This window comes from Primulina huaijiensis, chromosome 10, assembly GCF_012295235.1.
Source record: "Primulina huaijiensis isolate GDHJ02 chromosome 10, ASM1229523v2, whole genome shotgun sequence".
NCBI classification, from domain to species: Eukaryota; Viridiplantae; Streptophyta; class Magnoliopsida; order Lamiales; family Gesneriaceae; genus Primulina; species Primulina huaijiensis.
In genome coordinates, this window is record NC_133315.1 from 20,551,910 (window position 1) to 20,577,790 (window position 25,881).

Sequence of the window (25,881 nt, forward strand, 5' to 3'; positions counted from 1 at the left end):
TTTATATCTGAATAAATTAATCGGGGATTGTGAAGCATGCTTATTTGATAAATGTAAAAATAAGTTAAGTATATTTAGAAGATAATTTATTTGCGTTCAAAAGAGTTGATATTTTCGTACGAATCGATTTTTTATTTACACAAATTTCTTAAGATAAAGTTTTCACCGAATGTTGAATGAATTATTTTTCAGTGAATCGTTTGTTTGATTTTTTAAATAGTAGCGAGTTTGACACATGAATATTATTTTAAAAATATTTTCCTCGTATCTAACTGACATCTGAGGTAGGTTGGAAGAAATATGAACAATAAAAGATGACAAGAGTAGATCGTCAACAAAAGTTGAAACTTTCTCAACCAATATTACATATCGATGAAACCGTTAACAAGAGAATCAGAGAGCAGCAAATGCTGAGTATAAAGTCAGCTGGCTACGCTACAAACTACAATCATGATACTTTTTTGGTTCAAAAGTTCACAAATTATGGTCCCTGGTACAACTTCTATCTTTCTCCCCCTAGTCGATTCTCGGAGACCATCTGTGCCTTCCCTTTGAATTGACACATTGGAGGTACTAATAATTACACATTATTCAATCCTAAGTTGCCTCTCCGATGCATTGCATATACGGCTCACGCAAAGTCTGGCACTCAAAGGAAGTCCAGATACTGCAAGCACAAAAAGGCCAAAGTGAACCATAAAAAACCATTAGCAACCAATATTTATATTATATGGTAAATTGTCATTTACGATAATAGCTTCAAACTCATCATTCAACAAGCAGGTCATTAGGTAATTAGTCCGGGTTGGTGTGAATATTTATCTCGTCTAAAACAGCAAGTTATTATCCCTTGAAGACATTTCGAGCCTACCTGGGTTCCATATTGTCTTCTAAATTATCACTTGCATTTCTCATAGTTCTTGTTCCTCTAAATCCAAAACACTATAGTTTTTAGAACTCTACAACACCCTGTAGTAATTTGGCACTAAAAAAACACCAGACGTTATAACTGCCTCTATTAAGACTTATAATTTGAGAAATATAATGGAAAATACTGTTCATTTGGTGTTTTCTCAACTCCTCTTAAAGGTAGAACTTAGGTAGTATGGTCTAGCAGCTAAATTAAACGAGATATAATATGCTGGAATCATCAAGAATAGCCGTGAGGCTGGGACTTGAAATGCTCAATCGATAAAGATCTAACAAGAGGATCAAGTTAAATAATAATGACCCGCCCTAAATGTTGAGACAAGCATTACAAAACAGGTTTCCTCTGAATAAATCTTGGGGAGTGGAGATAACAGTCTAGCATTGGAAGGAAAATTGATTCTGTCATATATACACAACTACTCATATATTTTCTTTACATTAAACATCGAAACTCAAGGCAGTATGATGAATGCTTTCTCAATGTTGTTCTTGACTATTTCTGGCAAAACTGATCCAAATGGTCAGCTATAAGTCTATAACCCAATTAACAAAAAGCACTTTTTTCCATCCCAACAAATTCTACACTATCACTGATCTATAATAATAATCATGACTGAAACATAATTTACATACTTTTCGATAGGGAAGAAATTACCTGAGATAAAATCGTCTGTATATTCACTGTCTATCTTCCCATGAGCCATCGCACCGATCTAAGAAAAGCATTCAGTTTCAGATCTAAAGCAACATAGACTAAGGAGGCTACGCTATCAAAAGAATTTTCCAGGAGAGAATAAAATATACCAAAAAAACCAGAGGACGGTCATTGACAATTGTATCAAAAAACTCCCATAAGTTCACAGCTTTTGATGAAGTAGAGGAAATCCCTGACATCAATTTTTCAGTATTAGTAAAAAAGTTGATAATTTTACTCAAAAAAAAAAGTTGATAAAATACAACCAATTTACCTATTTTGTGTGAACCAACTGGAAGGTGGATGGCAACTGGGTTTTGAATAATCTGTAATAGCTTTCAACACTTACCCCTTCCTGAACCTTTGATGCTTAATTTCTGAAAGAGCTGGGCTGCGTAAATAGTAAGGACGATGAAAATTGACTCAATGTTGCGAATACAAATCTGGTTATAAATGAAAATTTATAGGAATTTAATACAGAAAACTCACACATCATAGCACAAAATCCCTTCAATGTTCTTGAAACACATAACGAAGGGGTTCCAGTTTTGATAAGATGTCCTTCAATGGTTTTAATATATACAGCTTGTATTCCACCAGCCAAATTAAGCCGGCTTTCCAAAAGACGAACAAGAACCTGTTTATATCCAACATTAGAAGAAAGGATTGGTCAGATGCAGATGTGCAAGCCACACAAATTAAAGTTATATATCACCGATAGTTAACCATAATACTAGGCTATCCTGATTATAGTTCAATAAAATTTTCAAGAATTCTAAATTATAAGTATACACCTACATGCTGCAGTTAATCCATGACATTACACTGACCAATGTTAGAGGTTGAATTCCTTGAAATACGGGGTAGCTACTAACCTCATGAATAATATCAGGCCTATAATCACTTCGTCCAAGTAATGTTTTTTCATAAAACCAGCATGCTTATCGGGATTAATTATCTGATATATCTGAAATAATGAAAAAAGCAACAAATGAAATCCTCCGGTTCATACCAACGACAAAAACAATGCACACACAGTGGTAAAATTACAAACTCCCCATTTTGGCAGCATTCAAATTCACTTACCTTGTTAACTTTCGCCAGTACCAAAGAAGCCTTCTCAAAAACAAAGATACTCCCGGTCTTGGCTCATGGGGAGGACGCAGGTAATGGAATACCAGAAAGAATAGAACCACTCTCCACGGACTTTAAGTTTTTAGATGAAATTGCTGGATCACTATTTTCGGCTTCTGCGATGTCTGTTTTCCTTTTTCTTCCACTATCTCTAAAAAAATAAATCTTTGGAAGATGCGAGTGCGTCCTCAAAACACTCTTAAATCCATCCATCTTTTCTGGTGCAATTTAGTGGTTGATTACATCATCTGTCAATTTTACAACATCCCCTTCTGGAACCTCGGCACGATTTCATTCTCCGCCAAGTATTTCTTCCCATCCTAAAGCCTTTAGCAATGCCCTCTAAAGTAACAAGAAAACTTTTTGAGGCCATATGACATGCATATAAGAAGTGGCGATACCAAAAAAAATCGAAAATAAAAACTGAGATTAGGCGATCAATATTCAGAGCTCGAAATCAAACAAATACACCAGTCTAATTCGTTGCAAATACATCATCAAATCGAAAAAAAATCTTTTTGGAACAAACACGCACACAGATTCATTCCAACATGAAATTTTATGCACGTAAGGTACGGATGTGACCCTGCGCTGTCCCCTGTGTGAATATGTTTGTTGGAGAAGTGAATTTTGAGGATGGGCTTATATTTATAGATGGGATGGGCTTATAATTTATCGGGCCTTTGATTTCAATGAAATAGCCAATATTTTTAATTATTAAAAGCCCTTTTTAAGGAGTATTCAAAAACCTTAATACTTTTTTTTTTTTTTTGAAGGAAAAACCTTAATACTTATTTAGTTCATTACGCTAATATTTGTATAAATTAATATGAAGACAATAATTATAATTTTTCTCTGAGTCATTATTAGCATTTGATTGATTATTTCTTGTTTAATTTAAATTATTTATAAGATAAAAGTATGTCTCCATAAAAGTTTAATTATTAAAGGAAAAATGTTCCAATTAATTATCAAAATTATATATGGCTTTGTGCTTTTGTACCATACTCCGTCCGTACCTATTTCACAAATATTAAGAATTTGAAAATCATTTAAAAAANTATATAAAAGTATGCGTGCACATGTTGTATCTGTTATGTTGGTGGACATTTCATGGAATCCTTTGCTTGAAATGAAAGTTTAGCCATTCCCGGAAAGAAAAAGTGGTATTGCCACGGTATTGCACCCGTACTGATTTCTTGGATCCGTTCCTGCTAAATTCCAAATCTTTGGTCACATTATTATACTCGGCGCTCTCTAAATCATCAAGCAAAGGCAGAACTGCGCTGCCTTTTGATTCCACATTCTTTATCCAACCACGTAGAAGATAATTCACCACCTGCAAATCCAACAACTACATTTAGTCCTGATTTTATCCACATAAACGAACACCGACATAACATACGTAGACGACGTACCTCGGGAACTTCATCATGAGGACAGTGACCAGCGGGGCTCATTACGTAATATGGAGCATCCGGTAATGCCCGTTTCACCTGCAAACCCCACACCGGTCTCACCCAAGGATCTTCCTTTCCATACATCAGACAAACCGGTATATTCTCAATTCGACACCTATTCACATCAAATCCACTAAGGCACATCATATCATCTGATACAAGAGATATATGTTGGATTTTTTTATCTGATCAAGAACCAACCTAGACAAAGTTTCACTGAAAGAAAGCTGTGCCTGAGGAGCAAACATTATTGAGGCAAATGATGCAGCTGCGGCAGGATGCTGTGTCGTTTGGATTATACGAGAAAACACATCATCAACGTTCGTCAAGTGATCTGCATATACTTGCTTCAATATTTCTGCGATACTTTTTGGGTCGCTAATTTTCTGCCATCTAAAACAACAAAGAACTCCAAAGTTTCACGGGTCATCATTCAAAAAAGAAATATGTTCTGATTCATTAAAATGAGCATGGAAGCTTCTCTTCCAAGTTCCAACTCTCATGCAAACCCAAAAAAAAAAAAAAACAAAGTAACGTCCTTTTTAGGTATAAAAATAAAACTAAGTATTAGAGCATATTGTAGAGGATAGAAAGTTAGTAAAGAAATTAGGTTCATAGAACTGACACAATTTCTACCAGCTTCCTGACATTGGAAGGGAGAGGAAATGTTCCGGCCCAGGGAAAGAGTCTCGAAAATCTTGGAGATCTTGTAGGATTTGGGAGAAATCCCCAAAAAGGAGTTGCATTGAGCAAGGTCACACCTTTCACCAGCTCAGGGTGGCTTGCTGCAAAATAGAGTGCCACAAAGCCTCCAAGTGAATTTCCCACGATATAAACAGGTTCTTTAATCACCTGCAATAGCATCATATTATACAGTCATATATTTCAAGAACAGATTACTCTGATGAATTTCTACTACAAAAATAATTTTAAATTGAACAATCAATGACTATAAAAATGTTAAGATTTTTTAAACTCGAAATGATCAATGATTTTAAATTTAAAGATGCCATCATTTCATGTTCCGTGTCGGTGTCATCTGTATCAAAGCCCTGAAGCACCAGATTGAGAGCCCAAAAAATTAACAGCAAAAATATAAAGTATATGGGCAATAAACTTTTGCCCAATCAGAGCCTGCTCAATGGTCAAGTGTAAATAAGAAAACAAAGTTCCGGCAACAAGTAAGCCAATGGAAGCCCAATAGAATTCATTAGAGAAAAAGTGCAGCAGTAATCAAGGAAAAAGAACAGCCAGCCAAATGTAAGTAAAGACTAATGAAGTAATAATGACGGTGAGACGTGCATAATGAATATAAGCTCAGCAATTAAAAACTAAACTAATGGCAAGTTCTAAAGGAGGCATCAGGATTAGAGAAGTGTCCCTCACACAAAAGTAGTCAATTAAAAAATCACCTTCACATGAACGGCACGTTAAGTATCGAATGTCAAGAAAGAAGTTGCAATGCACAAATGAAACTGTTAGGAAGGATGAAGGGGCTGAATTACANAAAAAAAAAAAAAAAAAAAAAAAAAAAAAAAAAAAAAACTCCACGACATTTTGGTTATGGGGGATCAAACTAAGTAAATAGTTTCACTCTTATATGTTTCATCAACCGTGAGGGAATATCTACATGTCGTCGAGCAGGTAAAAGTGCAAAAAGTTTCAAGGTACCTCTTCGACAAAATGGCGAACCTGGTCCCTCCACAAGTCAACGGAAAAAACTAGATCTCTCGCCCAAGTTTCAGTTTCATCACCGAAACCCCAAGCATTACTTTCTCCATCTAACACAGATTTACTTCCAGCACTAGACCTAAATGTAGGATCTTGCAATGGTAAAGATTTTCCCTGACCCAGAAAATCTAGCGCCCAAGCTCTATAGTCACGGCCAAGATCTTTAAGCTGCTTTTCATAGTGAAACGAACCCACAGCAAAGCCAGGAAGGAAAAGCACTGGTGGTGAGTTTACATTCTCAGACCCTGATGTTTCATAATGAACACATAAATTTGGCTTCCATTCCCAGAAACAGCTGCTAATGGGAGAGACCTGATCGCCATTGGCAATGTCCGGCAAACTAGGAATCAAGACCTTTGGTGTTGATTGCCCACTACCAGTCACAATAATTTCACCCTCTTCTCCAGAAAGCGCATAAGAGTTACTAGTTTCACTTAAGACACTAGTGTTAACATGTTTATGTCTCTTCATAGAGCAAACTGTTCCAGCAGGCCAGCACTGGTCAGTTCTCTTTGATTTCAGATTATGCATGCGAGAATATTTTGACGGTTTGCATGTCGATTTAAGTACAACTCTAAAGATCCCTTTTTCTCTTACAATAGGATACCCTTGGCGGTGTGAATTTAAGCCCGATATACCACCTTTGAGATTGGGAATGTATCGGCACTGTGATGAGTGGCAAGAAACAACTTCCATCATCAAAGTTAGCTATCTGAGATGAGCAAACAAATGAAAAGTCAGCACAATTTAGCTACTACCCATCCCACAACAATGACGCTAGAAAGATAAAGCTTACACTTTAGTGCACCACAATTATAGCAGATCTTATGTTCATTCTCATTTAATATATATATATATATATAAACCCCTTGATCAATTCTCATTAGGACTCAATCTACTCTTTCATTTCTTCTAAAGAATTTACCATCATTTCTTATTTTATGGAGCAGTATATCACTCAACAGACCAATATAGCAAGCTTCCTAAACTCAATATTAAAATTCTTGCAGTTTGATCAAGGAAAGCCAGTCTTGATATCGAAAAAAGTTAAAGAGGAAAAAAAGATCAATTCAGTCATTGAGGGCAGAGGGGAATTCAAGATTCGGGCCAACGAATGGCCTGGGAGCGATTCTCGTTGGCCCGAATCAACATAATTGGAATATTCAACTTAAAAAAATTATCAATGTTTTCTAGACGAGGATTCACCCCTGATTTCGGGTGAATAAGGTTATTTAACTCCAAGAATTTCTCTCTTCCTTTTTTCTTCTGAAACAAACTTCAAGAATCTATGCTGTCTACTATTTAGTTTATTAAACTTGAATTCTTGCTCACCATGGCAATATTTATCAAGCAAACAGTCTGGCGTATACTCTCATATGCTTAACACACGAAGCCACTAAAACGTTATTAATCAAAGTAAAGCTTCATCTGATCTGATAATTGAAAAACGAAAGAAATAAAAAAGAACTCAGAGGCCCATTAAAGCACCACAGTTTTGCCCACCAAACGAATATTTTAGAATTTGACTGTAATTAAACTAACCCATGCCCAATCTAATCTAATCTAATCTAATCTAATCGAATAAAAACACGATCTTTACCTGTTTTAAGGAAGCCCGGAGTAACCGTCCCAGTTTTCAGGAGAGACTACAATAATAAATGAAGGGATGTTCCACAAGACTCGAGGAGGACAGAAAAACGGGGTACAAATACAATTGGGTTTCTTTCTGAATTTTTGAAGTGTCAAATTAATTTGGCGTGGAAAAGCTGGACTGCTGCGTTGCTCCAAGAAAACGAAAAGTTGGAGTACACGCAATGATATTATTTTAATCTGTGAACACCGTCGCCCGACAAATTACACGTGTCTAAGATGTTGAAAATAAAAATATAAATAATAATTTATTTAGCAATTATTTATAAAAAAAAAAAAAAAAAAACAGTTTCATCCATTTCTATTGATGACTGGCTTCGTAAATTCAGGCCATGGCGAGGCAAAGGCTATTCTCCAGAACATTCAAATATCTGAAACCCCATCAATCCACTTCTGATCCAATCCTTTCTTCTCCAAAAGTAAAACCATTCGCTCAACTTTCGAGATGGGTCGTGTATCTCATCCTGTCCTCCAAACCACCCGTCAAAACATACGTCGGCGTCACCAACAATTTTTCTCGCCGGTAAATGCCTTTATTGTTCGATTTATGATTGTTGATTACGGGGGTTTTGGTTTAATTTGATGACGACAGCAATAAAAACAAATATTGAATTAGCGCTTTGCCAAACATTTGGTTCTTTTTGTTGTCTGTTTTTTCACCACATTTCTTCGAACTTTGTTCTTTGTATTCGTTTTTCTTTAATCGGTTCTAAGTTGTCAGAGTAAGTAGACGTTTTCCTTTTCTAATGGTGTTAATTTTCCTTCTTTTACTTCTCACTCACATTTGCTACAGCTTGAAGCAACATAACGGTGAGTTAAAAGGTGGAGCAAAAGCATCCCGGGCTGGAAGGCCTTGGATTTGTGCATGTCTTATTCAAGGATTTCGAAATAAAAGCACAGGTAACTAATCCCATTATATTTTGGTTGCATACGTTCATTAATTTTCTGCATCCTCATAGCATGTGGTGATCACTATTTGCAAGTTTTATGATGATCTTCCTAGGTGGCTTAAGTGTTTTGTAACAGCTATCCAGCTGTTATTATGCTATCCAATGTTGTTTATCTTTAGATGCTCAATGCTGATTCATAACCCGGCCTTATGCCTCTTTTGCCATCAAAGTCTAAGCAGTTTGTCATCACAAATGCGATCTACCATCAACCTGCATGTTTAGACCTCAGAAGCTATCAAAAGCAAAACAGTTAGCACAAGTAATTATTTACTGTAGTGAATTGTGTGAATTAAGTACAAGAAGAGAAACACATAATTTCAGACATTTTCTAAATTATAAAAGGCGGAAAAGTATAGAATTTGGGGAAATTGTGCATCATTGATATGTAAATAATATATGCGCGAGCCCTTTTACAAGAGGGATACTTAAATATTCAGCAACACAAGTCAATTTAAATTTATATCATAATTAGGAGTTTCTAATTGAGTTTAATATAAATCGACAGTAATATATCCACAAAAATTTAGTTCGATATAAGTTGCAACACCTCCAGTTTATCATAGGCTTTAAGCTTTGGCAGTAAATATGCAATCGCTCCAATTAAGATGCAATGTTCTGTCAGTATTTCCCTTTTGGGTGCAATCTAGTATGATTGCACGAATTTATTATCAATCAACTATCCAATAATCTTCAACCCTGCTAAATAGGATTACAGAGGTTAACTGATGCCCATACTGATCCAAGAAATGAATACTGTCTATAATGGATGATTGATATATGATGCTTGTTTTGATAAGTGGTCAATTTTTTACTGGTTTTTTTTGGACGTGTGTAGCTTGTAAAGTTGAATCAAAGTGGAAAAGCTTTTCAAGAAAAGTAACACGGAAAAGAAGTAGCGAGAACGAGGAGCAAGCAGATGATGCCAAGCTCTTTTTATTGCAACACAGAAATGCAGCTCTAAATCAAGTCAAGGATTCAGTGGACTTTAGTAATTTGGAGATCCACTGGCATCTGGATCTTGTTCCGGTATAATTGTCAGCGGTGAGGTACTTTCTTCAAATGAGTCTTTCTGGCAAGTCTCCTCCTACTAGCAGAAATGCTTCTACGGAATTAGAATGCTCCAAACGAGCTCGATAATATTTTTCGAAAGGCAAAGAGCACTCATAAGCATATGGTTGTCATTTATAAATATCATATAGCATATGATATATATGTGTATTATAATTATTTAAATATCAAATAAGTTTATCCTTGTGCATTAATATTTTTATCATCGAGAGATTTGTGAAATTCTTTTTGTCAATATTTGAACTCAAGATCGAATCATGCCAGTATAAATAAGCGAAATGAGGACATTGATGTTACATTATGGATTGAAAAAAATACCACTATTGTTTAATTGAAATGAACTAGCAGATTAATCTGCAGGCTGCAGTCATCTTGTTACTTTTATGGATTTGAAATCTTGATTGATAAGCATTTTATGTTGAATCCAGTCTCCTGATTGATGAGGTTTGGTGCATGTTCATTGTGTTTTGCCATTCTTTAGAGCTGCATCAGACATTTTGGGCAGACTACAGTTGCATATCATCTCAAATACAAATAGGCACTTCATATTGACATGTACATGAGAACGTCTTTGCCTATCGGAAATTGGTTTTATCATCATCTTGTATTTGAATATGTAGAAAGTCCTAGTAGTATATATATACATATACTTGAACATATTAATTAATGAAAAATATGCTTCTTTCATATACAATAACAATAATAATTTAAAAGTTAATACATCAGTATATAATGTATTCCAACACACACAAGATATTCAATTCTATCACATATTATCTCAAAATATTAAAACTAGAATTTTAAATTTTAAGTGCGTTCTATAGATGGAATTAAATTTTAGAATCTCATATATATGAATAAATGAATATGTTTTTAGAAGAAAACTTAGTTAAATAAAATTCTTGAAAGGTAAATTTCCTATAGTATTATAATTGTGAACTAAACAAAAAATTTGAAATGAAATAGAATGATTTTAATTATTTATTAAAAATTAAAAATAATTTCGAATTTATATTTATAAAGTAATAAATGTAGTACTAATTAATTTTAAATAAACAGCCATGTTTCAAAATTATTAAGATCATGTTTAGATTAACAATAACATTTTAATTCCTTCGATTTAAAATTTCTGGGCCGGCCCATTTCTTATCTCTCTCACAAATTCGGTGGCCCTTAATATAATTAAGATTGTCTTAATAAATTACACATCATCACTACAAAAAAACATTATAAATTAATTAAATAACTCCTTTTAAATACATATACAACCAATTAAATATTATTTAATATTGGTATGATTTTAAATCTCGGAACAGTTATTTAATTAGCCATATTTTGGTGTTTATTAATTTTAATCCGTTATTTTTATTTTTATTTTTTATATTTTTGTATGAACTCAAATTGAAAAAAAATTAAATTGAAATTTGTCTTGACCAACATCGATAAATATAGGTGACCAAAATTGCTTTTGCCATGGGGAAGGATTTACCGAAATTTCCCTAGTAATCTAGGATCTACTTTCCATCAAAATCCGCAAGCAAATTGCACAAAGATTTGATTTTGGCCGCACCCCTTTTAATCTATGCCGAATGCTAATGCATACGAGATGTCATAGCTCTATACTCCTTAATTTGTCGATTTGAAAGTTGGGTCGGAGAGCGAATTACAAATTTTTTTGTTTGTATCGATTTTTTTTTTTTGTAGAATCGAAAAAACTCTGAATAATGGCGGGTGTGGCGTTACTTTTGGATTTTCTGAGAAAAAATCCTAGCTTTAGCGGTCAACAGGTTCATCCGAGATCCCTTTTGTCCAACACTCTTGCTGCCTCTTTCGCTGTTTCAGCACCTTTTGCATACAGGGCTTTGTTCGGGTGAGTTTGTATTTGAGCTCAAGTTTCCTTTTTCTTTTTCTTTTTTGGCATGTATTTTTATATCGACTTTTATAATACAGAGAGCTTGCTAGTTATATGATCTCGAAGTAGTAGAATGTGCCGAATTATGAAAATGCTAGAGATTGTTGTTTGGGATGATGGTATATTTTTGAAAAATTATCCATCAATTTTTTTATTTTTATTTTTTCATTTAAAGCCGTTCCCTATAGCCTCGGGCTGTTTGTACTGTTTTTATTATGATTATTGTTAAGAGAATAAGTGACTTGTTTATTCAAATTCCGAGTCCCCACTTACATACCTCCTCATTAAGTTTTCTTCTTAGTATCAAATATGAAGTCTGGAAATAGTAGCTCATACGATGATAAAGTTGAGGGAAACATAGTTGAGTTGGAGCCATGGCACACGAAATAGTGGTTGATCTTCTTTGGATTTTAACTCTGTCTTTCTTCCGTACTGGATCAAGCCAAGCTATGAAGATTATAGTCGAAGAGAAATTACTGAATGATTGTTGGAGTCATCACACTGTCTTGGAGCTTTACTTATATGCATACGAGGACAGTAGGATTAGCCTTGGCATCCTTTGGATTCCTCCCATCATTTATTAGGTGGAAAAATATCAGCTGGTGATGGGAATGGAATGAACTTGCGGACAAGATGAAGATAGGAGCGGGTAATTAGAGCCTGATGTATGACGTCTGACATTTGAGAATTACTGAAGGGGATTCTCAGCCGTCTTAATTCCATTTTACTCCTTATGAACAATATATTAGAAATGCAAACAGATAACTAAGTGGTAGCACTTCCCCCTTAATGATCGATTCTACTTTAGCATCTGTTTGGAACTTATGAGCTTAAAAGAACCATTAATCTAAGTAAATCATGAATTTCACTTCATAATTACTGGGATGGAAATCTTTCATAACTAAACCTAGAGGCGTGCTGCTATTTCCCCAGCTAATTCATTGTTGTGTAGCTGATTATTAGTTCATCGAGGGTGTTAGACACGTGCAGCGATAGCTTCGAGGTGATGGGAAGTGAGAAGATGTTGCCAAGGAGCATGAGAAGGTTCTTGCAGTGGTGGCCACAATTGAAAGAATGAACCAATCTGGAATATTAGGCGCACACACACACATTTATGTAATGTGTAATGTGTGTGTAAATGTATATAGGCTGATTATCTATGCAATCAGTGTTTGTGTGTACTCAATAAATGGGTTTTATATTACCGATTTGGTTATTGATTTATCATCCCTGTAAAGGTGTCACCTTTGAGTGAGAATACACATCCGTGTACTTGTTTTTGTTATGAGTAGATGTTTTACTGCTTATATAAAAAAATGATTGGTTTCAGCTCACATGAACTTTATTGTATGCTTGTGTTCGTGAATAAATTTGTAATTGGTTGCCTGATAATTAATGGTTGTATCTCTTTGCAACATATGATTGTGGTTGTGAATGGGTGGCGGAGATTTCATTTATTGCAACTTGAAGTCACCATTGTCTTTATCAGTATTTCTCTCTCTTTTAATCAAGTCAGTGTATGACTGGACTGATGAAACATGAATTTTTGTCAAAATTCAATGAAATTCATTGTTGACCTGATAACGTATTGGTTTTGACATATCTCTGTAATGATGTCTGTGTACCAGCAATGGTGAAGCACACATTGCTTGCTGCGACGCTGGGCTGGCGGTTGGTGAAGATTACCAGTCTAATATATGGACTCCATCTGGAAGTATATTTCGGGACAACACGCTGAAACACAGTACGAAAACGTACAACATTGAAATGAAACCGCTATTTTCAGCATTTCATTGGAAAGCTCTTGCACTGACCTCATTGAGGTCGTTTGTGTTATTTTATTTGCCCCTTTTGGAGCCTCAGTCACCAATGGAAGAGGATGATGGCAATTTTTTGCAAGAAAATCCATACGAGGCTCGTGTGGATTTGATTGTGCCTTTCAAGAAGTCCGTGAAACAAATTTGTCGTGAGGTGACCTTTTTCCCTCTCTAAATTTAAATTTTGTGCCCATTCAAATGTCAGACTAATACTAAGAGAAGGTTTGGTTCAGACCACTGTAGTTACGACAAGACGTGTTCTTGAAAGACTCGCAGTTCACTATATTTCGCAGCGTATGGCTTGGAAACTTCTCAAAGGTACCCTTTTCCCAGATCATGCAATACAAATCAATTTACTTCTCATCACTTTCATCATCCGATGCAATGCATTTTTTTAACATGAAACATAATTTATTAATAAATATAAAATGTATTGAACTGCTGGAATGATACTGTTAACTACTTCTTGCAGATGCTCCAAAGTCAGCCACTCGGAAGGCTGGAAGGGGAATGACGACTTCAAACTATGTTTTCTGCGTCAGCAGAACCACTTTCAGAGGTAATTCAAATAACTTCTCCGCACGAATCTCGTTTAACTTGGTTGAAACAGAATGCTGGTTTACAATTTTTGTCCCATTTTTAAACAGGGCATTTTCTTGGAGTTTTGGCATCATGGGTTGTCCAAGTGGGCATTGATATCTATCGATTCTTTACTTCTATGTATAAAAACAAAGAAGCGAGTGGTGATACAGTAAGTACAGCAGAAAATTTTCAGATTCTTGGAAAGAAAATTTATGTTACCACGATTAGGTGCAGTGCGTCGCTCGTGTTTGCTTCCATTGGCGCTGGGATAGGAGCTGCTGTCATTCGCCCTTCAACTGGTCAATGGATTGGTATGGGTAAATCTGAACTGGGAAATGAAAAATTCCTTTTAAGTTCATCCATGTTCAAGGTCTAATCAATTTTTTTTTTTTTTTTTAATGCAGGTTGTGCCCTTGGGGATATGGCAGGACCTATTATGATTTCGTTTTGTTTTGAGAAACTTTGCATTGATCTCTGAGTTGTCGTATTTGTACTTTTCATCATCCAACTGGTAGTATCTCAACATTTATTGGAGCTTTTATTTATATGAGAAGATTAACCCTCATGTTTCCTTTTTCAAACCTACTTACGAAGCTTGAGCTTTATATATTCTCGGTCAAAGCTAAGTCAGCAAAATTTGTATTGCTAGCACGATATCTTACAGTCATAAATCAAACATAATTGTTTGTTCTTGTGCATTCTCGTATACATCGGTTGAAAATCAATTTAATTTTTCCTCACAATAAAATGCAAGACCTTATGATTCCTATTTTAGTTTAAATCAAACTCAATCCTCCAGAAGTCTGACTCTTTTGTTGCGTTGCGTTACTCCAGACAAAAAAATTTATTTTATTATGCTATGATTCTGTTTGTTTTTTCAAAAATGATATTTCATGACTATGAATGATATATAATATAAAGATAATAAATAATTGCATGAATAATAGATTATCATTTTCTTGTCCTTCCCATTGATCGATTTATGTTTGTATATATATTATTTAATTTCACGTAAAGCGATCTGTCCTTCAGATATAACTTGTGAGATCAATTTCAAAAGCAAATTTTGTCCCCCAAAAAGCAGCCCTTGTGCATAATAACAATAATAAAACATCTTAAACGTGCATTGTATTTGTACCCAATACATTAAGGAAACATAATCAATTGTAAATTACACGACATATACAGCTCATAAATTAGATCACTTTTCACAACTCGCCACGGTAAAAGAGTTGCCTTACCAGAATACAACAAAACTAGGGAGAGTTTTTTGTGCTCTAATCGTCAAACTGAAACTACAGAAGAAAATCACGACTCAACAGAAATGTTTGCACCGCCCAGTTCTTTGGCAAGAGAATTTTCCACTGTCCCTTTCAACTGTTTTGGATGATCCTTGGATTTTCCAGTACCACTCAACTTCTCCTTATAAACACCCACACTGTAACGAGTTGCTCGCCCACTAGGTCCCTTTTCCACTGGAGATGATCTCACTGCATCTCCAAAGCTCTTTCTCCGTGTTAGATTTGGTGATTTGGCGCGGGTCACGGGCAACTGCATACGACAAAACTGGTCACGTAATTATTTTTAAATAAGGAAAAGATTGATAGAGTGGATTCTTTACCATCAGAAAATGGGTAACATGAAAGGCCTAAACGTTTTTCCAAGAACTCGTATCATAAGGTTTTGGCAGATGTTACAGAAATGGATACAATCTGCATAAATACGCTATGAGGCATCTAGTTTATCAGGATATTCCTTTGTTCAATTTTTGCTTGGTCTAGATATCATATGAAAACTTGCAGTGAAATATTGTCTGGTGTCAATATGACGTAAATCTTACATACAGGCTGAAATACCTTTTTAAGCTCAACTTTCGGTGGAGGTCCTTCGCGATAAAAACTTGGAACTGGCTTTGCTTTGTATGTCATACTCTTTCTCAGCTGCTTTATAGCTGCTAGTTCTTCCTCCTAAAGCCAGAAGAGAACATAGATAACATTAGAACATAGAGAACACATTGTATACAACACCAAATTAAAAAATCCTGCCACAAAGTAAACCTCCACCTTGGTTCTAGCTTCATATTCAAGTTTCTCTTGCTCCAAAGCTTTGTGTTTTTCCTCCAACTTAGCATAAAACTAAAAATGGACGGCGCAGATAAAAATAAGGAAAATTAAAGGAGGGCGAAGTCAAAACTAAGGAAATTTTGTTAAAAGAAAGAACAAATGAGATTGATGACAACATAAAGTAAATCTGTTTCGGTGCTTAATCAGAAGTACCTGCTTCCGTCTCTCTGCACGATCCACGCAAACAAATGATGGAGCCACTGCTACAGTGACTTGGGATTTGATTGTTCGTGACGTGGCAGTGCTACCAATGCTAAGGAAATTAACATTACAAAAACAAGAAATAAAGAGAAAAAGAAATTAGAAGGCAAAAAAAAGGAAAATTCACGAGGAAAAAGAAGAGGAAGACTCAGACAAAGGATACGAGGATGCCAAAGACCAATTATCATCTTCGTCATAAAATTTAGTGTCATGAGGTTGCAGCTGCTTCCTTGGCATAAAAGGAAAGTTAGCCTGGAACAAAAATGGCCAAGATCAGAGCCAAACGGTAATTTCCACTTAAGCCAAAGTGAAAATCACTTTACTAAATCTAACACTGACAAGAGGCAGCCTTTCAATTCTCAATAGGCACAAACCACATTAAATACCATGAAACCAAAATCTGAAGTGACCTTTTCTTCTTCCTGTTTTCGTAAAATCATATCGGTGCAACTTATCCAGTATTGCCAACACGATTGATCAAGACACAATAAAACTTCACTAAACAGCCAACAATATCTTAGACTATGAACTATTTACATGAATGTCAAAGTAATGAGGATTCTCATCATACCAATGCACCATACTAAAAATTCAATATCTTCATTAAAAAAACATAAGGTGGATGAAGTTAAAAACTAATAATGCATTAGAGTTCAGAATAGTTTGCTGATTAGCTGAGCAACTCCTTATCTCAAGAGGTCATGGGCTGACAACCCCTTATCCTGTTTCTCTTGAACCCGGCTCAGTGATAGACGAATGGAGAAGAGATACAAATACAACATGACATTTAAAGCATTTACCTGTGACTTCTTAGCATCACTTGGAGAATGCATGTCATTAGACTTTGGTGAACATTTTTCACCCGAATCATTAGTTTCACCCTCAGGACCAGGTGCTTGAGTTTCAAAAGAATTCGAATTATTTGACCCACTGACAGCAGATCCTAATTCAGGCTTCACCAGCGAGCTCAACTTTTTGTCGGTTGAATATTGAGGCTCATCCATTTTTTTCTCCTGGGGGTCATGGTTGATGCTTTTGATACCTTTTGAAGTATTATCCTCTAGCTCATAATCCTTTGTATCAACACTTTCTGGTGCATCTTTTGGTGCAGCATCATTTGACTTCAAATTGACAGCACCGGGCTTCTGGTCAATGTGTAGACCAGCCACATTCCTCCCCATCTTCCTGCTTGGAAACAACTCCAATGTATCAAATGACTTGGGGTTTTTGATACTTCAGATATCCTTTCTTGTAAAGAGAGAGGATGGTTTCATGGAATGAAAAAGAGTTTTTCAATATCCCAAAAAAATAAAGCATGCTCCCAGCCTTTGGAAAGCTAAATTTGAGATCTTAAAATAAAACTCTCTAGGAAATAGAAGAAACCTAACAACTTCGACTGAATAGCATAATTAAAATGTAATAACCATGATCTTTATTTAGGTGTATTTCTACATGGAGATGTTACAGAATTCAATAATTATATACTTTTCAAAAGGAACATCATTCAATCAATTAGGGAGAATTCAAAAGGCTTAATAATTTGTTGATATCATTTGTTAGTTCAATCCAATCAACTTTTTCAAATTTATCGATATTATATTAAATCACCCTTCTCTGGGCAAATACATGATCCTAAGTGAAATGAAATTTAAAAAGCAACAAACAATTTTCCCATAAATTTAAATACTTGTGAATAATAGATCACGATCTTAGCATATCATTATCGCAAGACTTTCTCCAAGAGCATTGAGCAAAAGAAATTAAGCCCATCATTCAAATTTACATGAATTTTGCAGCTTTTTTTCTTTTTCTTTTCTTTTTTCACAAAAAAAGGCAGATATTACTAATCCATCAAGAGGCAGAGAAATTCAGCAAACTCCTCGCCCACTTAAAAACCAAAGATTGTTCATTTCAGTTGAACACCATGGATTCCCAATTCCAATAAATGAATAAGGAAACAAAACCCAGGAAAAAATAAAGAAAAGAAAAGAACATAAATCAAATTAAAAATGACCAAATCGCCCAAACTTCCCTCATTTCTAAACCAAGTAAAATCATAAAAAATGATGACAAAACATTCAAAACTTCCTTATAATGTGCGTCTAAAAAGTGAAAAAAAAAGATCAAAATTTATGCAAACATATTTCGAAAACACAAGTTCAAGATCACTCTTTCAAAGGCTCTCATTTCACGTAACAGATTACCATGAAATTCAAACAAATTCCAAATAAAACAATGTTGCACCCACAGAAACGTATATGCACAAGGAGACAACGAGGTCAACATACAACAAATAAAAGATATGGAAAATGCAGATCCAGCAAACCACCGCAAACGAATGCCTAAAAATCAAGAAATCCAGCTAAAACTTACCAGCTAACCCAAAAAAAAAACTTACAAAGGAATTTTTCTTCTCCCTTTCCGATCTGAGCAACAAATTAAACACCACCGCTGACTCAAACAAAAACAAACGTGAGCCCAACTTCTCTCTTTCTCTTTCCAGGAGATTTTTCTATATATATATATATATATATTCCCGAAGAATGATTTTGTTCCCACAAATTTCCTTTTCTTTGTTTTGTTTTATTTTTATATTCTCCTCTTCTCTCTCTCAGTTGTCTCTCGAAAACGTTAATAAAATTGTGGATATAATTTTGTTTTGAGATTCTTTGGATATTTTATTATATAATATATCACTTAAAAATTGAAAATCAAAGCCTACGTTGTTAATATAATATAATAATAAAGAAAAAAGCCTTTTAAATATTATTTGAAAATATTTTTCATAATTCAAATTATATTTTATATTAATTTATGTTTTAGAAATATGGGGGAAAATATGCAACCTACTTGATAAACTTGTAATTTGAACCAATGAAAGATTTCGAATACTAATATTTGTTATTAACAAGTGCATATTTTTTAGTTTGGAAAATAATAAAGTTGTAAACATTAACTATTTTGTTAAAAGATTTATTCTTTTAGTCAATAACTACATTTAAAACTATGAGACATGACGAATATGATCAAAATTTTTTTTATTGTCGAACTACGAAAATGAAAATTTTAAGAAATGATAAATCAAAACGTAGGATCGAGTGATTGCTGTTTTACCAAAAGTTATATTTGATTGTAACAGTGTAACTTAAATATTTTAAACCGTACAACAGCTCAAGCATCACGTTTCGATTGCTCAAACCAGCAAAGACAATTATTGCACTCAATATAAGATATACATATGATGAGATATATTTTTAGAAATAATAAATAATATAAATATTAATGCGCTAGTGTAGTATATGAAAGGTTATTCGCACAAAAATTTCAAACCCAACATAAATATTGTTATTTTTAAAATTATGGAATCATTGTAATTCTTCAGTATAACTTAGTTTTTCTTTTCCCAAAAAAACAATAGCTATATTTGTATTTTAATGCAAATTTAATTAAATAATTGTATAAGTTAGGAGAATGAAATATAGTACCTAAACCCTAACGCTACGTTTGGTAGGAGGATAAAATAATGAAATGATTAAGAGAAAAATGATAAAAAGAATGATTGAAGTAGATAAAAATAAAATAATATTATGTATGGTATGATTTTTAAGAATGAGATAAATAATAATCTTTTGATGAATTGACAAAATTGTCCTTCTAATTTTGTGGCGATGGTCGGCAGCGGTCGTCGACGGTGGTTGGCCGGCCTGAAGGGGCGGCGGCAGTCCGGATTTCGGCCGGCGGTCGTCCAACAGGAGGAGGGGGTGGTCGGCGGCGACGGCGGTGGTCCTGCTATCGGCCGGCGGTCGGACGACAGGAGGCGACGGTGGTCGGCGGCAGCGACAACGATCGACGGCGGTGGTCAGCGACGGCATCGGCAGCGGCAGCGGCGGTGGTCGGAGGTCGGCGACGGTCGGCCGGCGGCCGGCATAGGGAAGTGGTAATGAGTTTGAATTTAGGAGAATTGTAAAATTGGAAAAATACGATGGATTAAGAATGAGATTAATAATCTTAGGGGTGATGAGCGATTATTTTATTACACCTAATATAACCTAATAATTCATATGAGGGATAGACTTGGTTAAATAATCACCCCTACCAAACATGTGATTAGGTGTGTTAAAAAAATAAACCCACCTAATCACCCGTACCAAACGCACCCTAAGGGTAAAGATAAGATAATAACGTGAAGATAAATAATATTTTTTAATAATAAAATAAATAGAAAATGGTAGTTATTATAATGTTTGATTTGATTAAATTTGAGATAAGATGATATTATCATTTTGTCTTTTTGAAAATATTAATAATATTAATTTTTAAAAATAATATTGTAATTTCAATTCAATGATTTGATTTGTAAGATAAATAATTAATAAATGAATAAAAAATATGACCAAATAAATATGAAAATGAATAAGATAATAATACGGAGATAAATAATGTTGCACTCCAAACAACACCTTAAAATATTTGGATTTTGGTGGTTGTACTATTTTGAATAATCAAACAAAGTAAAAAAAGGTGGAGGGTCTCTGAAATTGATAGATACGCAAGAGAGGAATAATTCCGGTGGGTGCCCATGCTTTTGTGTATACCAACTATGAATATTAGTCATAAATTTATAAATCAATGTATACATATAATTTTTTCACAAATTATTGAATAACAACTATTATTTCATAGTATACATATCATTTAAAATAACAGTAGTTTAATTTCTTCAATTTTTTTCTTGTTTGATTTTTAAATCATTCAATATTTTTTTCATCTTTTTTTATTATTATTTTTATTTTTCCTACTTCTTTGTTCAATTAAATATCTGATTTTCATATTTTCTTTCATCATTTGATTTGAAATTTATTAATCTATTTGATATTTGCCTCGTTTTTTCTTATGACTTTGTTTAGTTTATTTGAGTCTTCACACTTCAAGTCTTCATTTTATTTCCTTTAAAAAAAAAAATTCACTTGGTTCTTCACATCTCTCACCACCATTGACAACACATCATTGTTCTTAGTAATTAATTTGTCTAATTTGAAATGAAACTTGTGATATTTTTTGTTTGATTATCTAATGTTCTCTTTAATTTAGATATGTCTTTTCCCTATAAATGAACTAAACTAATACTTTAATAAGTTCTCAGTCTTTTGGACACACACAGATAATTTACAATTATAAAAAATCTCAGTCCAATATTACCTTCACACAACCCTAATTTATTTCACATATCAACGTATTTATATACTCCATCAAAAAATTTGTTATTTCAAAATTATTATTATTTCACAAGACAAATGACAAACACTACAACCTCAAAACTGGTCTATGTTGCCTTATTTTAGGTTATGAATCACTCTAAATCAAAATAATGGTAATTTAAAATTTTCATTCAAAGATGTTGGATAATTATGTTTCAAAATAATAAAAAATTCAATGAATAAATAATAATTTATCATAAACGAAACACACGAATCAGTTATTTAAAATCGGATGATATAAGTCCATCTTATGAGGTCTAAATACAAATAATAAAAGGTGAGAAAGATGAACACAAATTTATATAGCAAATCTAAAATATAAATTAAAATTTCTACTTGTATAGTTTCTATTTTTAAGAAATGAAATTCACTTCAACGTCATAGTTCAATTATTCATGGGTATGACCTTTGATTTACAATCAGTTTCAAAACAAAATGATAGGGAAAAAAAAGGAAGGAATTAAGAGAATTAAGAATTAAGAAATAACTATATTTTTTATTTTTTGAAATACATCACATTTTCTGAAAATTTTTATCAAATCAATTATATTAAAAAAATATAATAATTGACAANATAAGAGTCATATAATTTAAAATCAGATGATAGAATTTCATCTTATAATGTCTAAATACAAATAAAAAAGGTTGAGAAAGATGAACACATATCTATATAACAAATCTAAAATTAAATTTTTTACTTGTATAGTTTCTATTTTTAAGAAATGAAATCCACTTCCACGTCATAGTCCAATTATTCATAGGTACAAACTTTGATTTAAAATCATGTTTCAAAACAAAATGAGAGGGAAAAAGGAATGAATGAAGAGAATTAAGAACAAAAAAATAACTGTATATTTTTATATTTTGAAATACATAATATTTTCTTAACATTTTCATGGAATCAATGACATTAAAAAAAATTTATCAATTGACAACTCAATATTCCAATCCAACGTATAATTGCTTAATAATAATAAAGAATAATATTATTTATACATTTCTATTTGAATGAAAAAAAAAAACTCTGATTTGAAATCTAAAAAAATCTAAAAAATAGAGAGACCATAAGATGATAAGAATCATATAATTTTTTTAAAAATCATCAACTTAACACAATGATAATTTTAAAAATAAATTAAACAATTTTATATATCCAATCTCGAGGGAAAACAATTTGAGCACATGTTATAGAAATTTTAATTGTTCGGGAAAAAAAATGAAGAAAAACAATACAATATCGCATTGAAAATTCTGTATTGATTGACAAAAAAACTGATTCAAATTACCTGAATCATCATATGAAATTATAATAAAATGAAAAAAACATAATCAAATATATCTACGTTATAAGAATAATAAGAAGAACAATATACATTAGTTTCATAAAAATCAAGCAAATTTTTGTCGATAAAATATCACATATCCGAATGGAATTAAAATATAATTTTAAAAAGAATTTGTTGCTCATTAAGTGTATTAATAAAAAAATTTGTGAATTAAATAATATAAATTATTATAATCAAAGAATTATGGAAATTGAATTTTTTTGATAAATAATTCGCCTTGAACATGTTTTAACTTAAATGACATTATATTTCAATTGACTCGAATCTAAATGACAGTAGTAGATATTGAATTCCTGAACATTTTAACGAAATGCACAAACTAAAATAACAAGAAGACATATTTATTAAGGATAAATCTATTGTTTATGAGATATATGACAAAATCTAATGCATGTGAATGCAACTTCATGATTCAATTTTGGTACGAAAAAAGTTATATATATATTATTACTAACATAAAAATCTATGTACCCAACAAATAAAAAGTAGATAAATAAAAAATGAAGAATACACATTAATTACATAGATCAATCAAAGCATTACACATTCGATTAAAACTAATATGATTTCGTCCATTTTGAATGTTTTTGTGAAATCGAAGTATATTAACTCATTTGACTAAAAAAATAAGACATTCACATGAGAATGAAAATAATGATCATTGTCAACAAAATTTTATTTAAATTAAAGTTGTAAATTGAAACTATATATTTAAATCTGGTTATTTTTTGTAACATAATCGAAGTCAGAAAACTTCCAAGTCTCCAAAGCAACAAATATAATAAAAAGATTGAACCTCGAGACTCGAGACGTAATTACGTAATTAAATCTTCCAATCAAAAAATGAAGAAAGAAGATAATTCAAAGCTAAATATCTGACAAACGAAAAAATTACAAAAAATACGATATAGCTATAGAAACAATACGTGTAAGTGGATCAGCTCATCAAATTTTTATTGAAATATGATTCATACAAGGAAAAAAACTTGTCATTCGTTGGTTATTAGCGGCATCCCGAAAACGTTGGAGTCGAAATACGACTTTCAAATTATGTTTCGAATTAGTGGATGTTATCAAAGATAGTGACAATACAAATATTGAACCTCGATATGTAACTCTGGAATTAAGCCCCCAAACCAAAAACAAAAAAAAAAGTCAAAGTTAAATAGACAAATGACAAAATAATCATAGTAATATCAAAAGACAAATATAAAACACGAGGGAAAATTAGTAAACAAACAATGAAAAATTCGATATATAACTCTGGAATTAAACCCCCAGCCAAAACCCAAAAAAAAGAAGTCAAAGTTAAATAGACAAATGACAAAATAATGATAGTGATATCAAAAAACAAACATAAGGCATACCAAAAGACAAACATAAAACATGAGGACAATTTAGTAAACAAACAGTGAAAACTCACACTTTTATAATAAACGTTGGAGTCAAAATACTACTTTCGAAGTATGTTTCGAATTAGCGGATGTTGTAAAGATAGTGGCGATGCAAAGATTGTATCTCGATATGTAACTCTGGAATTAAATCCCCAAACCAAAAATAAAAAAACAAGTAAAGTCAAAATTAAATTGACAAATGACAAAATAATCATAGTGATATCAAAAGACAAACATAAGGCATAACAAACTTAAAACACAAGGGCAATTTAGTAAACAAATAATGAAAACTTCGATATGGAACTCTAGAATTAAACCCCCCCGCCAAAACCAAAAAAAAAAGTCAAAGTTAAATAGACAAATGACAAAAAAATGATAGTGATATCAAAAGACAAACTTAAGACATACCAAAAGACAAACATAAAACATGAGGACAATTTAGTAAACAAACAATGAAAACTCACACTTTTATAATAAACATCGGAGTCGAAATACGACTTTCAAATTATGTTTCGAATTAGTGAATGTTGTCAAAGATAGTGGCGATGCAAAGGTTACACCTCAATATGTAACTATGGAATTAAACCCCCAAACCAAAACAAAAAAAACAAATAAAGTCAAAATAAAATGGAAAAATGACAAAATAATCATAGTGATATCAAAAGACAAACATAAGGCATATCAAAAGACAAACTTAAAACACGAGGGCAATTTAGTAAACAAACAATGAAAACTTCGATATGGAACTCTGGAATTAACCCCCCAACCAAAACCCAAAAAAAAAGAAAAGAAAAGAAAAGTCAAAGTTAAATAGACAAATCACAAAATAATGATAGTGATATCAAAAGATACACATAGGACATATCAAAAGACAAACATAAAACATCAAGGCAATTTAGTAAACAAACAATGAAAACTCACACTTTTATAATATACGTTGGAGTCGAAATATGTTTCGAATTAGTGGATGTTGTCAAAGATAGTGGCAATGCAAAGATTGTACCTCGATATGTAACTCTGGAAATAAACCCCCAAACCAAAAACAAAAAGGCAAGTAAAGTCAAAATTAAATTGACAAATGACAAAATAATCATAGTGATATCAAAAGACAAACTTAAAACACAATGACAATTTAGTAAAAAAAACAATGAAAACTTCGATATGGAACTCTGGAATTAAACCCCTCAACCAAAACCCAAAAAAAATTAAAGTCAACGTTAAATAGACAAATGACAAAATAATGATAATGATATTAAAAGACAAACATAAGACATACCAAAAAACAAACATTAAACATGAGAGCAATTTAGTAAACAAACAGTGAAAACTCACACTTTTATAATAAACGTTGGAGTCGAAATACGACTTTCAAATTATGTTTCGAATTAGTGAATGTTGTCAAATATAGTGGCGATGCAAAGATTACACCTCAATATGTAACTTTGAAATTAAACCCTCAAACCAAAAACAAAAAAAAACAAATAAAGTCAAAATTAAATGGAAAAATGACAAAATAATCATAGTGATATCAAAAGACAAACATAAGGCATATCAAAAGACAAACTTAAAACACGAGGGCAATTTAGTAAAGAAACAATGAAAACTTCGATATGGAACTCTGGAATTAAAAC

General features: G+C 32.8%; 4 protein-coding genes and 1 pseudogene across 7 annotated transcripts; 2 read left to right on the top strand and 3 right to left on the bottom strand.

The window, feature by feature from the left end:
• Positions 1-7: 7 nt before the first annotated feature.
• Positions 8-3,343, bottom strand: LOC140985744 (uncharacterized; annotated as a pseudogene).
• Positions 3,344-3,820: 477 nt separating this feature from the next.
• Positions 3,821-7,743, bottom strand: LOC140986483 (pheophytinase, chloroplastic-like). Its single transcript, XM_073454750.1, has 6 exons — positions 7,550-7,743; positions 5,890-6,661; positions 4,844-5,070; positions 4,420-4,611; positions 4,177-4,333; positions 3,821-4,097 (listed from the first exon to the last, which is right to left on the bottom strand). Exons 2-6 carry the CDS (start codon positions 6,646-6,648, stop codon positions 3,870-3,872), a joined length of 1,563 nt encoding a protein of 520 aa, XP_073310851.1. The 5' UTR covers positions 6,649-6,661; positions 7,550-7,743; the 3' UTR covers positions 3,821-3,869.
• A 145-nt stretch (positions 7,744-7,888) lies between these two features.
• LOC140986460 (structure-specific endonuclease subunit slx1) lies at positions 7,889-9,930 on the top strand. The gene is made up of 3 exons (XM_073454717.1): positions 7,889-8,122; positions 8,393-8,499; positions 9,385-9,930. Exons 1-3 carry the CDS (start codon positions 7,932-7,934, stop codon positions 9,579-9,581), a joined length of 495 nt encoding a protein of 164 aa, XP_073310818.1. The 5' UTR covers positions 7,889-7,931; the 3' UTR covers positions 9,582-9,930.
• Positions 9,931-11,056: 1,126 nt separating this feature from the next.
• On the top strand, positions 11,057-14,624 carry LOC140986964 (uncharacterized). The gene is made up of 6 exons (XM_073455386.1): positions 11,057-11,487; positions 13,158-13,500; positions 13,580-13,664; positions 13,819-13,905; positions 13,994-14,239; positions 14,333-14,624. The coding sequence occupies exons 1-6, from the start codon at positions 11,342-11,344 to the stop codon at positions 14,404-14,406; spliced, it is 981 nt and encodes a 326-aa protein (XP_073311487.1). The 5' UTR covers positions 11,057-11,341; the 3' UTR covers positions 14,407-14,624.
• A 410-nt stretch (positions 14,625-15,034) lies between these two features.
• LOC140986438 (protein WVD2-like 1) lies at positions 15,035-18,803 on the bottom strand. Of its 4 annotated transcripts, none has more exons than XM_073454686.1 (7): positions 18,651-18,803; positions 17,053-17,437; positions 16,416-16,504; positions 16,205-16,295; positions 15,992-16,063; positions 15,785-15,895; positions 15,035-15,479 (listed from the first exon to the last, which is right to left on the bottom strand). In XM_073454686.1, the coding sequence occupies exons 2-7, from the start codon at positions 17,431-17,433 to the stop codon at positions 15,237-15,239; spliced, it is 987 nt and encodes a 328-aa protein (XP_073310787.1). In that variant the 5' UTR covers positions 17,434-17,437; positions 18,651-18,803; the 3' UTR covers positions 15,035-15,236. The 4 variants fall into 4 exon arrangements, with proteins under 4 accessions (XP_073310787.1, XP_073310790.1, XP_073310788.1 ...); XM_073454689.1 differs by having other exon boundaries at positions 17,053-17,440; positions 18,651-18,801; XM_073454687.1 differs by having other exon boundaries at positions 17,053-17,500; positions 18,651-18,782.
• Between the last annotated feature and the right edge of the window lie 7,078 nt (positions 18,804-25,881).